The sequence below is a fragment of the Pelophylax lessonae genome, assembly GCF_965119305.1.
Source record: "Pelophylax lessonae genome assembly, chromosome: 5".
In the NCBI taxonomy this organism is placed as follows: Eukaryota; Metazoa; Chordata; class Amphibia; order Anura; family Ranidae; genus Pelophylax; species Pelophylax lessonae.
In genome coordinates, this window is record NC_138772.1 from 314,531,359 (window position 1) to 314,544,281 (window position 12,923).

Consider the following 12,923-nt stretch of genomic DNA (forward strand, 5'->3'; position numbering starts at 1 on the left):
AGGGTTCCTCCTTTCCAGGTGAAGGCGCATTCTACAAGAGCGCTGAGTGCCTCTTTGGTTTTTCACCTTCAGGCGTCGGTGCTGAAAGTCTGCAAGGTGGCACCTTAGTGGTCCTGTGCATACGTTTACGAAATTCTACAAAGTAGATGTGTTGGCATCTTCAGATGCTTCCTTTGGCCGCAAGGTTTTGCAGGCTGCTGTTTCAAGAGAACTGTTTTTTTTTTTTGTTTGTTTCTCTTTGAGGGTGTGTTGTGTTTTTTGGGTGAGATCCAGTTGTTCCTGGTTGAGCTCTGTTACCTGGTTAGCTAAGTTTAGCCTTTCGGGAGTTACGTTTCCGTTTGCGTTGTCTTCCCACCCCTCATGAATATACTGCTTTGGGACATCCCTATAGTCTGACTAGATGGAGCTGCGTCTGTCGATGAACAAGATAGAAAACTGGATTTTTGCAAGAATTTACCGTAAAATTATTTTCTCTGAAGTTCGACAGACGCAGCACCCGCCTGTCTACTTCTGAGTGAATGTGTTTTTTCTATTCTAAACACTGCTTGCAACTAAACAGTTTGTTTGAAGCAGTGTGTGTGGTGTTATGCCTGCAGGTACAGCCCCCTTAGGTGTAGTTAAGCTTTTTTTCCTGCCTAGTGCCTATTTCTGATAGTAGGAGCATAACCCTATAGTCTCTGACTAGATGGAGCTGCATCTGTCGAACTTCAGAGAAAAGGATTTTACGGTAAGTTCTAACAAACATCCAGTTTTTACTTTTGATGCATTCCCTGCATTAAGGTAACAAATGTCCAACTTCTCGGTCCCTCCCACCCCCCCACTCTTCCTCTTCTCATAGATGACACAAGCAGCAGCGGGAACCATAGGCTGTCAGTCAAATCCAGTTTGAACGGAACGGGGAACATGGCATGTTGTCTATTGATGAACACAGCCTGGCTAGGGAGCGTGCCCGCACAGGTGCCCCCTCAGCACACGGCTTGCTGAGGGTGCACTCTGAGAAGGGGGGGTGCTCTAGAAGAGGAGGTGAGGTAGCACTCTGCAATACTTTTTGCACAGAGCAGGTAGGTATAGCATGTTTTTTATTTGTTTCTCTTTCATTTATTGACATACACTGCTTCATATGTTCATTAGACGGATGGGTAGTGCTGCGCTTCCTAGGGGGTCGGACACTAGGCGGAAAAGGGTTAACAAAAAGTAACAAAACTTCACTATGCCCACGGGGCATTCCGGGGTGGTATACTCCCACTTCCTGTTCCAGGATCTCAGTTTTTTTTTTCCCCTGCCTAGTCAGGAGTAAGGACCTAGCTCCCTGCTGCAATCTTTGGTCCTGGCATCCTTTTTAAACACACAATTTCTTTTTATAGTGTTTTTTTTTTTTCTACAATCAAGTTGTGCATGTGAGAACTTCAACTGGGTGATGCACTGGGTATCCTAGATCCTTATGGTCTTCCCAGTCTGGCCAGCCAGCGCCTGCAGGCCTTAGCTCCACGCTAGGTCGGCCGTGACCGGGTCCCATAGAGGGACTGGCCCGCGAGTGGGACATGTGTGTGCGCCATGTTCCCGGGGTCAGCGGCCGTTTTGCGGGTGACTGCCATTTTGCTGTAGCCACGACGATCATTGAGGGGGTGGCGACCTCTACTGGTGGCTCTGACGTTTCCTGGATCGGCGTGCTGCGGCTGGCGCTCTTTCTCTCCCATTTCATGGGAGTATTTACCGCTCTGTAACTCGCAGGCAGTGGTGCTGGAACATTTTTTCCCACGGGTGTCTGTATTGTGGGGTACTTCAACTTATAGCTGTATACTTGCAGATATACATAGATTTTTTTGGGGCACTGTAACAGAGTTTATGTAGCCTGCAGAACTCATCTCCCCTCCAGACCCACTGTCGGGGGATCCTTGGGGGTCTCACTCAGCCATGTTTTATAGTTGTTAGTGAATAAAGTGGACCTGGTCTTGCAAAAAACACCCTCCGCCTTCACCTCCCTCATCCTCCTTCTCAGACTCTGAAGCTGAAATGGCCGCTGCGAAAGTTAGTCATCCCACAGGGTCTGCGTCCACGCATCTCGGATAGTGAGGATGATTCCTCTGCGCACGAGAAAGCGCTGGTTGAAGCACTGATTGTTTCAGTGTGAGAAACTTTAAAGATGGAGGACAATGCGGGTGCATCTTTTCACTTTGGCGGGTTCTGTCCTAAGACCAGTGTTTGCCATAATGTTGGTCTCTCCGACCCTGACGGAATGGGCAAAACTCTTACACCAGGATTTGAAGGAGGGTCCGCATCTTTTATGAAATGGTGGAGTTGGTGGACCAGTTGATACAGGGGTTGCAATACATTTGTGATGCAGCCCCGTTGGCCTGCAGAGCGTCAGTGACGCCGGTGACTTGACGCCGCATGATATTGTGAAAATGTTGATCTGCGGACCAAGCTGCCAAGAAGGTTCTGACAGATCTTCCTTTTGTAGGGGACCGTCTGTTTGGAGCCTTAATTTAAGAAATCAATAATGGGCTCATAGGAAGCAAAAGCACCTTGCTTCCACAGGTTTCTAAAAGCGGAGAGCCCTGCTGCAAGCGTGTTCCTGTTTTTTTCTGCTCACAAGCGGCCTTTTCGTCCCGCGTGGTCGCAGAACAAAGGGTCAATCTTCTCGTCCTTTCTCAGGGAGTTTCAAGAGACCCTGGGGTGGTCTTCCGGCTCCGCGGACAACACCTCTTCTGCCTGAACGGATGCCCTCATCCGTTTGTAGGGGTGGAGGGACATCTTCAGTTCTTTCTGGACCCATGGAACTCGGTTTTCTGGGACAAGTGGGTGCTCGAGTTGATTCAATCAGGTTACAAAATCGAATTTCGATCCTTGCCCAGGGCAAGATTCTTCCCCTCCAATCTGAGGCTCCACCGATCGGCTTCAAGGCCTTCTAGGAGCGGTGCAGGAAATGTGGTTGCAAGGGGTAATAGTCCCGATTCCACTGTCGGGAACGGTTTCAGGGGTTTTATTCAAACCTTTTCACGGTACCCAGGAAGGAGGGGAAGGTTCGACCAATCCTGAATCTCAAGGCCCTGAACCACTTTGTGCAGGTTTAGAAATTCAGAATGGAATCGTTCCGTACGGTAGTGGCTTCTCTTCATCAAGGGGACTTTCTGGCCTCCATCGACATCAAGGACGCTTACCTTCATGTCCCGATCCACGTCTGGCATCAAAGTTTTCTACGTTTTGCCATAGGCGAGGAGCACTATCAGTTTGTGGCGTTGCCCTTTGGTCTCGCTTCCGCTCCACTTCACGAAAATGTTAGCCCCAGTGCTAGCCTTGCTCAGACAGCGGGGGATTTCGGTACTGGGGTACCTGGATGATCTTCTGAGGGTGGAATAGTCTTCTGTAATGCAGGAGGATCTGGACATCACTGGGAAAACTCTGCAGGAGTTCGGCTGGACTCATAATTTTTGAAAGTCAGCCTTGATTCCGTCTACCAAGTTGGACTTCCTGGGGCTGGCTCTGGATTTAGCCTCAGCGCGGGTGTTCCTCCCAGAAATGAAGCTCTTAAAATTGCAACATGTGATTCAGCTTTTACTGTCCAACTGCCAGTCGTCTCTCAGGACTTGAATGCAAGTGCTGGGCCTGATGGTTTCCTCCTTTGAGGCTATTCCATTCGCACAGTTCCATACCAGACTCTTTCAAAAAGAGATTCTAACCAAATGGGACAAGGATTCCCAGTCTCTGGACACATTGATCCTGTTGAGTCGGGGTGCAAGAGGATCTCTACTTTGGTTGCTCCGCTCCCCGTGGCTCCAGTCCCCAGCGATTCGTCAAGGAAAATCCTTTCTTCCCCTGTTCTGGACAATGGTTACCACGGACACCAGCCGGTCCGGGTGAGGAGGGGTCCTGGGCACAGCTGCGGCCCAGGGGTTCTGCTCCAGGGAGGAATCCAGTCTTCCAATCAACATCCTGGAAATTTGAGCGATCAGGTTGTGTCTGTCCCAGTGGATGGATCGTCTGCAGGGGTGTCCGATGAGGAATCAATCGGACAATGCCACGGTGGGGGCATACATCCCCCCTAGTGGTCAGCATTCTAAGGTGGGCAGAACTGTTTGTTCCAGCGCTCCCTGCCTTGCACATTCCAGGGGTGGAAAATTGGCAGACGGACTACCTCAGTCAGGTTCTAGGACCCGGCCGAATGGTCCCTTCACCCAGAAGTGTTCCTACAACTCACTTTGGTGGGGGACCCCCGATTTGGACCTGTTGGCTTCTCAGTTCAACCGGAGGGTTCTGAGATTCATCGCAAGGTCTCTGGATCCTCTGGCAGATGTCGCAGACACTCTGGTGGCTCCTTGGGGGTTGGTATCGTCTGATTTTATGCCTTTCCTCCAATACAACTTCTGCCGAGACTTCTGCGCAGAATCGAGGCAGAAGGGGTTCCAGTGATTCTGGTGGCTCCAGACTGGCCTCTTGAGCCTGGTAAGACTAGTAGCCGATGCCCCTTGGCGGCTTTCTCTCAGTGAAGATCTTCTGTTCCAAGGACCGATCTTCCATCCTGCTTAACGGTCGTTGGCTTTAACGGCGTGGATATTAAAAGCCAGGTGTTGGAGAGGGGGTTGTTGGAATCAGTAATTCCTACTTTGTTAAAAGCTAGGAAATCTACTTCTCGGAAGATTTACTATTGAGTTTGGAAAGTGTATATTACTTGGCGTGAGTCTAAGGGGGTTCCCCCCCCCCCATTCCTTTTAGGTATCGCGTCTACTGGAGTTCCTCCAGAGAGGTGTTGATCAGCGTTTGGCTCTGGGTACCATTATGGGCCAGACTTGAGCTTTGGCGATCTTTTTCCAAAGGCTGTTGGCTGCAAATTATTTTGGGCAGGGGGTTTGCCACCTGGCCCCGCCGGTGCGATCCCTGGTGCCTTCATGAGACCTTAACCTGGTGCTGTCGGTCCTTCAAAGACCACACTTTGAGAATATTGGTGATATTCCTTTGCCTACCTTGTCACAGGAAGTGGCTTCTCTGGTAGCTATTACCGCTGCACGCAGGATGTCTGAACTGGTTGCGTTGTGCTGTCGGTCGCCTTACCTGGTGGTTCACAGGGACAAAGTGGCGCTACGTCCCTGTCAGTCATTCCTTCCTAAGGTCGTTTCGGGGTTTCACTTAAATTAAGACATTGTGTTGCCTTTCTCCTAAGCTAAAGCATCCAAAAGAGGTTGCTTTGCATTCTTTGGATGTGGTTCGAGCCATTAGCGATATCAGATTCCTTGTTTATTCTCACGGATAGCCCTTGTAAGGGGCAGGCTGCATCTACAGTGACTATTTTACAGATGGATCAGGCAAACGGTGGTGCAGGCCTATTCAATTAAGGGTCAGGTCCCTCCTTTCCCTGTTCAGGCGCATTTCACAAAGGCACTTTGTGCCTCCTGGTCCTTTCGGCATCAGGCGTCAGTGGTCCAAGTTTGGAAAGCGACCACCTTGGGCATCTGTACACACGTTCACCAAGTTATACTAGGTGGATGTTATTGCATCTGCTGATGCTGCCTTTGGCCACAAAGTTTTTCAGGCTGCTCTGGCAGAGTCCTCTGCCTCTTGAGGGTGTTTTTTTTCTGGTGAGTGGGCTCCAGTTCATGATTGAGCTGCGGTTTTACCTGATTGGCTGAGTTTAGCCCTTTCTTTTGGGAATGTGTCTATAGCGGTGTTCCCCACCCCTCATACTGACCCTCCTTTGGGATGTCCCAGCCGTCTAATGAAGATATGAAGCTGTGTCCGGTAATGAACGAAAGAACTCGATTTTTGTCTTACCATAAAATCCTTTTCTCTGATGTTCATTGACAGACACAGCACCCACCCCTCTGTGGAGTTGTTCTGTATTCTTCTGACACTGCTTTGCTTGTTACTAAACTTAGATCCTGCAACAGGAAGTGGGAATATACCACCTGTGACTGCCCTGTGGGCGTAGTTATGTCTTGTTAACCCATTTCCAACTAGTGTCCTACTCCTAGTTAGCGCAGCATAACCCATCCGTCTAATAAAGATATGCAGCTGTGTCTGTCAATTAACATCAGAGAAAAGGATTTTACGGTAAGACAAAAATCAATTTTTTTTTTTTTTTTTTTTTTTTTTTTAAATGTGCCTTTAGAACCCTTTTAAGATGTCAGCTGCAGCCTCTTGCCGGTTAGCAAATGCTGCTGACTGTACCTAATTATGCACAGAATGGAAAAAACTGCTTGAGAACAGTCATTTTGGAACATCATTATTTTAATGTATGGTTGAGGTGTATAAACTGCCATTATGGACTTTTTGTTCCATCCACAACAACACTAAGAGGTAATCATTCACCCAGGGTATCTAAAAGTTTAGAAATTCAGAGCCCATCTTTTTTTTTTTTTATATATATATATATATATATATATATAATTTCTTTATTTAGTCAAAGGTTGCAATACAAAACATAAAAGATGACACAGTACAGTTTAAAGTGGAGTTCCACCCATTTTTAATTGGATTACATAGATGTATGTAATCCCCTTTAAAACGACTTTTACCAATGGAAAGTTTTTTTTTTTTTTTTTTTTGCTAGTTTCTGATTTTCTGCTTTATTTATCCTTCTCACTTCCGGGTCTGGTCGGCGATTACGTCATTCAGCGATTCGCAGTGTGTGCTGGGATGGCATGAAATCTTGCATTATTACACAGGAGATGAGCTGCACTGCGTGCTCTGCCCCGCCTCCTCTCAGTGAGCTGTATGTATGTAGTGTATTGAGGCTGTGCTCCACCCCGCCTCTGCCCCGCGTCCTCTCAGTGAGCTCAGTGAGGATATAATGCTTTCAGTCCTCGCTCACTGAGAGGAGGCGGGGCGGAGCACGGCCTCAATACACTACATACATACAGCTACACTGAGAGGAGGACAGAGCACACAGTACAGCTCATCTCCTGTGTAATAATGCGAGATTTCATGCCCTGAGATAAATCCCAGCACACACTGCGAATCGCCGAATGACGTAATCGCCGACCGGACCCGGAAGTGAGAAGAGGATAAATAAAGCAGAAAATCAGGTATTTACTAGCAACAAAAAAAAAAAAAACTTTCCATTGGTAAAAGTCGTTTTAAAGGGGATTACATACATCTAAAGTGACTAAAATGGGTGGAACTCCACTTTAAGGAATAACTTCTTTGGTTAACCGCAGAGCACAAAGATTTGGCAGGAAACATTAAATATATTTGTTTAGGGAGTATAGAGTTTGATAGTGTACACCTCACAGAGATGCCATTTACAAGAACAATAAACATGACAATTGAAGTATTAAGTTGGCCGACGACAAACGTGTCAACCGGCGGGCAGAACCCCTTTAGAAAAAGAGTTATTGGTCAATATAGGTTATAAAATTGGGGATGTAGTGATCATAAAGTTCTCAAGTAACGTAGGTACTGTATATGATATTCAAGGACGATCTTCTAGTGATAATGCACAGGGTATGAAGAAAGAAATGCAAGGGAAATGGGGAGAGGGATGAAAGACAGGGAAAAAAGTGTGTGAAGGCTCCCCGGACCCAGCCCAACGTGTTCCCCCATCCCTCAGCCAGGTTGCAAAATTTCCCGTAGGTAGTCATCAGTAAGGGTAAAGTGTTGCCATGGTCCCCATTTGTCATGGAAGAGGCCATCACGATTGTATAGAGTGGCTGACATATCCTCCATGTCCCTAAATTCATTAACCTTGGAGAACCAAAGAGACCTCATGGGTGGAACAGCTGATCCCCCAGCAAAGGGGTATACACACCTTGTCTGCGTTTTCAGAGCTGGATAGTCAGGGATGCCTTATACTTTTTTATTGGCCTTTGAGTGAGATGGAGCAGGCATTCCGCAGGGTCGTCTACGAAGTCTACATTGGTTAAGTGGTTGATGGTGTCGGTCACTGCTCACCAGAATGGTTTAATTTGTGGACATTCCCAAAAAATATGGTACATGGTCCCCTGATCAAGATCACAACGCCAACATTTGTTTGAGACTTGTGGGGAAAAAAATATGTAAAATTGAGGGCACCCTTTACCACCTCGTGAGGATCTTGTAGCCAGTTTCTTGTACCTTAGTGGCGATTGATGATTTTTGTGCAAAATGGAGGATCTTTTATTTTTGGGCTTCCGTAAATTTGGTGTTCAGGTCCGACTCCCAGCGCACCACATCTTACTTATTTAAAGTAATCATGTCACAGACCCAAATTAATCGAAAATAAGCGCATGATGATTAGAGGTGCCATCACTCCAGGTTTACTTTAAGATCAGCTGAGGTTTAAGATCAAAGGTAAAAAAAAAATTACTTCACTTTTGATTTGTTTGGTAACTCTCGTAGTATCTTTACTTTGTTTCTAAAATCTATAACTGCAAAATTTTTTAGTTTAATAATCCTATTATCAACTTTTCCCAGTTTAATTTTGGTTTTGATATTTTTCATTTAACAGACACAGACAGCAATTCAGAGGATTCTGGCAAACATGTTCCTGGATTCCGAACTTTTTCAGCAGTAAATACATCATCAGCCAAGTTATCTGACCACCTTACTAGTAATGAAAGTATTGATGAATCCTTGAATAGTCGCAACTTTACACAGTTTTCTCTTTTGCCTACATTGCACTGCATGATGCCAACTAACGTAGAGAAGATGGAGCCTGGGCATCCACTTCCGACAGAAGGAAAAACTCTGGGTATGATAGTTAGCCCAGTTTCTGTGCCCCCTGTAAGGGAGCTGATTCACCAGAGTTCCCTTGGTATTGGTGTTGCCACTGTAGCCTCTGCCATAGGGGAACCAGGGAAGTGCATTGATATACTGACATCCCCAATGCCTGTCCCTTCCACTTTTCTTCCAAGGAACTGTTCGCCCAGCAGCCCCGCTTTGCAAATGCCAGTTCAAAGGCTAAAAGTACCTACTCAGGGGTCAGCGGAGGCCTGTACGGTTAATGGATCAACACAGACTAATATGGGTTTGGGAACTGCCAATGCTGGATTTATTTCAATTCACAACCATGGAGGCTTTACAGCTTCTCCTGTGACTGCTTCAGAACCTCTCAGTAAACCTATTTCACAAGTAGCAAGTCTTAATCAGGTAGTGCCTCATCTGGATGGAAATTTGGGGATTGCATCTCCTGCTACCAATGTGAAGTTGGTTCTTTCAGGCACTAACTTGACCCCAGCACCTTCAACTGTCCCGTACCCTCTTTCTGGACCATCACTTCCAAGTGGAGTGTTACCTACACCTAACACCAATGTGCTGAATGCTGCTCAGCCAACTAATAATGGTATGGGTCAGGTGCAATCTGCCGTTCCTCTTACTGTTCCTACCCATAGCCCTGGTCCTGCACCTAGTCCAAGCCCTGCATTGACACACAGTACTGCACAGAGTGATAGCACTTCTTTCATTAGTGCTGCAGCTGGAAATACTAGCACAAATGGGACGCTTTTATCACCACAGCAAATGAGCACTGGGACATGTGGCTCTTGTGGACGTAGATGTGGTTGTGGAGTACCGATGGGCAGTTACTATTATCCTAACCCAATCCCTGGACAGATGTTCACTCGAGTTCCATTTCCCTTTCCTATACCATCAATCTGCAATAGCACCTACCTCAATCAAGCACACCAGAGCAATGGAACACACTATCCTGTCTTCCTGCATCAGCCTCCCTATACCAATGGACTAATGCATGAACCTGTGCTTGGTGGCCAGGCCAACTATGGCATGCAGCAGATGGCAGGGTTTGCTAGGTTGTACCCAATCTACCCAGCAACCAATGTAGTAGGCAACACTAATGGATCAGTGGCTAAGAAAAATGGCAATATCTCATGCTTTAACTGTGGGGTAGCTGGTCATTATGCACAGGACTGTAAGCAACCACCTATGGAGGCCAATCAGCAAGGTAATCGTGATTCTTCCCAGAGGACTTGTTTCTAAATTTTCTTGTTTCTTCTGTTCCAACATGATTGGTATTCAGGTGTGTGTGGATGTGTGTGTGTGCGTGTGTGTATGTGCGTACGCGTGTCCCCAGTTTTCCCACTTTGCTGGCTGCAATGGTGTAGATCATTCTAATGAATCCTTCTGACCATTGGCTAAAACCGAAAACAAAGCTAGTAAAGTCCCTCTGTATTTGTTTTGTATTTTGTGTGTCTAATAATTTAAAACTCCTGTGCCTCTGTAACTCCATGTCTGTCTGTTGTATTGCAAATTTATAATGTGTAACTTGTGTAGCCAAATGAAGAAATTAAGAGAATATTTGGGGATGTAAAAAACTGCCCCCCCCCCCTCTCCCCCTTAAGAAGTAAGCCATTTATTTAAGTTGTTTAATGGGTCCCAACATGTATTACTATAGCAACTGTGTGATGCTCAAATCACCCACTGAAAAAGTGCCTTTTTGATTTTGTGCTTCTTTACCCCATAAATATTTTGTTGAACTTTTTCTAGTTTGTAAACATTGACTCAGAAGTTCTCTTTCCTGTTTTAGGCACTTTCAGGCTGAGGTATGCACCTCTCCCTAATCCCTCTCATGATTCTTTGGATTCTGCTGACTGACACCAGTCCACAAAATTTTATTTCATGTACGTTGAATCTTCTTGTAACGTTACCATATGGAAAATTCACTTTCCTTTTCATGATGGGTTTAGGAGCTAGAATGTTTACAACTTCAAGATGAAAAGAAGCCCATTACTGTGCCATGAATTGTGTACCTCGAACTGAAGAAGTGTATATAGCATACCTGTTTAAACAGGCCAAAGCCTTACATGAAGAACAGTGGCTAAAAAACATGCCTAGGATGGTTGGATCTACAGTGTGGTGGAAACCGAGATGAAGAGGAAACCTAATCTTTTGCAAAAATGTAAATGTTCCCGAAATTTCAATGACCTGTTACTTTGTTTATTCCTGTGACTTATCTTTGAATCTGTGGTGCATCTTCTGTCTGTCGCACAGTGTATGATTATGTAAAGCTCTCAGCTGTAGACTCAAAAGTCACAGCAGAGGTTTGGTGTGTGTAACAGGAAGACAAAAAAAAGTTTGATTTTGCAATTGTATTGAACATACGTTCTCTTCGCCCTTCTGAGTTTTATGTATTGGGTAAAACCATGCCTATAAAATGTAAGCGCTAACACCTCCAAGTCAAAAGCTAGAGAAATATCTGAATATTTAGTTTCAGATGACGACTTGGAAGACATCTCATAACAAGTTATCTTGTTGATGCAGAGATCCCCCCTTTGCATCTGCTGTTATGTTAACTGCAACAGTTTGACGTTTGATTGATAAGTATTTTTATTTTCTAGAAAACAAAATAACCTATGTTATAGGTTTTCTTTAAACTTATCTGACTGCTGTTGAATTTAGACAGAAATGTTCTGTCTATGCAGTCAGGCTATGGGTTATCCTTGTGGCAGAACACAGTGGTGCCTCTGCAAGGCATATCCAAGCCTAATTTATTTTTAACGCTTAAGACGTATTACAGTATTTAAGTATGAGAAGTTTCAGTCATTTATTTTGAAGACTATTCTTGTTAATTGGCAAGAGTAGCACAGAGTTAACTATTTAATTGTTCTGTTCATAAAATCTACCACTGAACATATCTCATAATGTGAAGATGATTATTTTTGTGTTCTTTAAGGGTGGTTTAAGGTGGTATTTTTATATGTGTCAGTTGTCTAAACTGAAAACCGCTACTTGCATGGTCCATGTTAGTCTGAAAATTGTTCTATCAGTATGTGTGGGAAACTACCCTGCCCTATCACAAAAGAGATATTTACAACAAAAGCTAAATGCCACTTCTTAGTTAACACACACACACTTTTATGATGGTGTATGGTGTTTTCCCATGTATGCCCATTTAACTGCTAAAGCAATGATCAGATTAAAGGAAACCTGTAGTGATCGAAAAATAGGAGCTGCCTTCCTAAAATGCCAGTTGCCTGGCTGTTTCTGGTTTCCATGTGTTTTAAATGTCCCAGAACTATCATGGAGATATGAAAGTTGGAGTATAGTCAGAATTCCTGATCTGCATAGTGTTACAAGTCTGTAATAAAAGGTTATGAAGCCATTGAATCAGCATGAACAGCAGGTTACTAGCAATTTCAGAAGGTGAGGTCAGTAATGGCAGCCTTCATGTTTCTCACAGTACTGTTTTTTTTCTTTAATGTGAGGAAACATTGTGGTCTTCACTGAAGAAATTCAGTGTGCAAAGACACTAATCTGTCCTTGCCCTTATAGTCAGTGTCATGTCATCTTAGACATTTGCTGCTGTTTTACATTTTATATATATATTTTTTAAAAAAGCCAATATATGCACTACAATTTCTTGATTCCAGGTAATGCTTGACATACCTTTGTGCACTGAGGTTATCTGGGAGATAGGTGTGTATTCTGTGTCAAACAGCAGCCATTTACCAGCATTATATTACTGTTTTTTTCCTTTTGCGCATTCCTCTAACTTCCATTCGCTGGAGAAGTTGTTTTATTTTTATTTTATTTTTTCAGATGCGTATTTTTTTTTTTTTTTTTTTTTAGGTCCGAATTACATTCTTTCAGAACAGGTAAATGTAGGCTTAATAAAAACATTTAAAATGGAAATATGGTAACTAAGACCATAGAGAACTTTTTTTAAACTGCAAAATCTTATTACAAGAAGTTGCTTCATGAATTTCAAAACTTGAAAAAAAAAAAAAATATATATATAGATGATATCTTGATTTAAACTATTTTGTCCTCCCCAGCTATACTGCATCAAAATATGATGTTTGAGGAAGGCAAAATGTATAGATGACATTAAAAAAATTCACAAAAAAGCTTTAATTTAAGAGGAAGAAGAAAATCTTATAAATATTTTATTTGATCTAATTATTTTGGATATGATTGAACACAGTGAAGGTGTAGTGCAAGATTCCTCTTCGGTTAGACTAAGCAGCAAGGGTTAAAGCAGCAAAAAGGAGATAGGA

At 44.2% G+C, this 12,923-nt stretch overlaps 1 protein-coding gene across 1 annotated transcript in view; it reads left to right on the forward strand.

Annotated features, from left to right (window-relative positions):
* Positions 1 to 12,428, forward strand: part of ZCCHC2 (zinc finger CCHC-type containing 2) — a 181,607-nt gene extending 169,179 nt beyond the window's left edge. Inside the window, exons 13-14 of the mRNA XM_082259718.1 lie at positions 8,420 to 9,871; positions 10,454 to 12,428. Of these exons, the coding sequence (XP_082115844.1) occupies positions 8,420 to 9,871; positions 10,454 to 10,521 (1,520 nt within the window). The 3' untranslated portion in view covers positions 10,522 to 12,428. The remainder of the gene's footprint in view (positions 1 to 8,419; positions 9,872 to 10,453) is intronic.
* Positions 12,429 to 12,923: the final 495 nt, after the last annotated feature.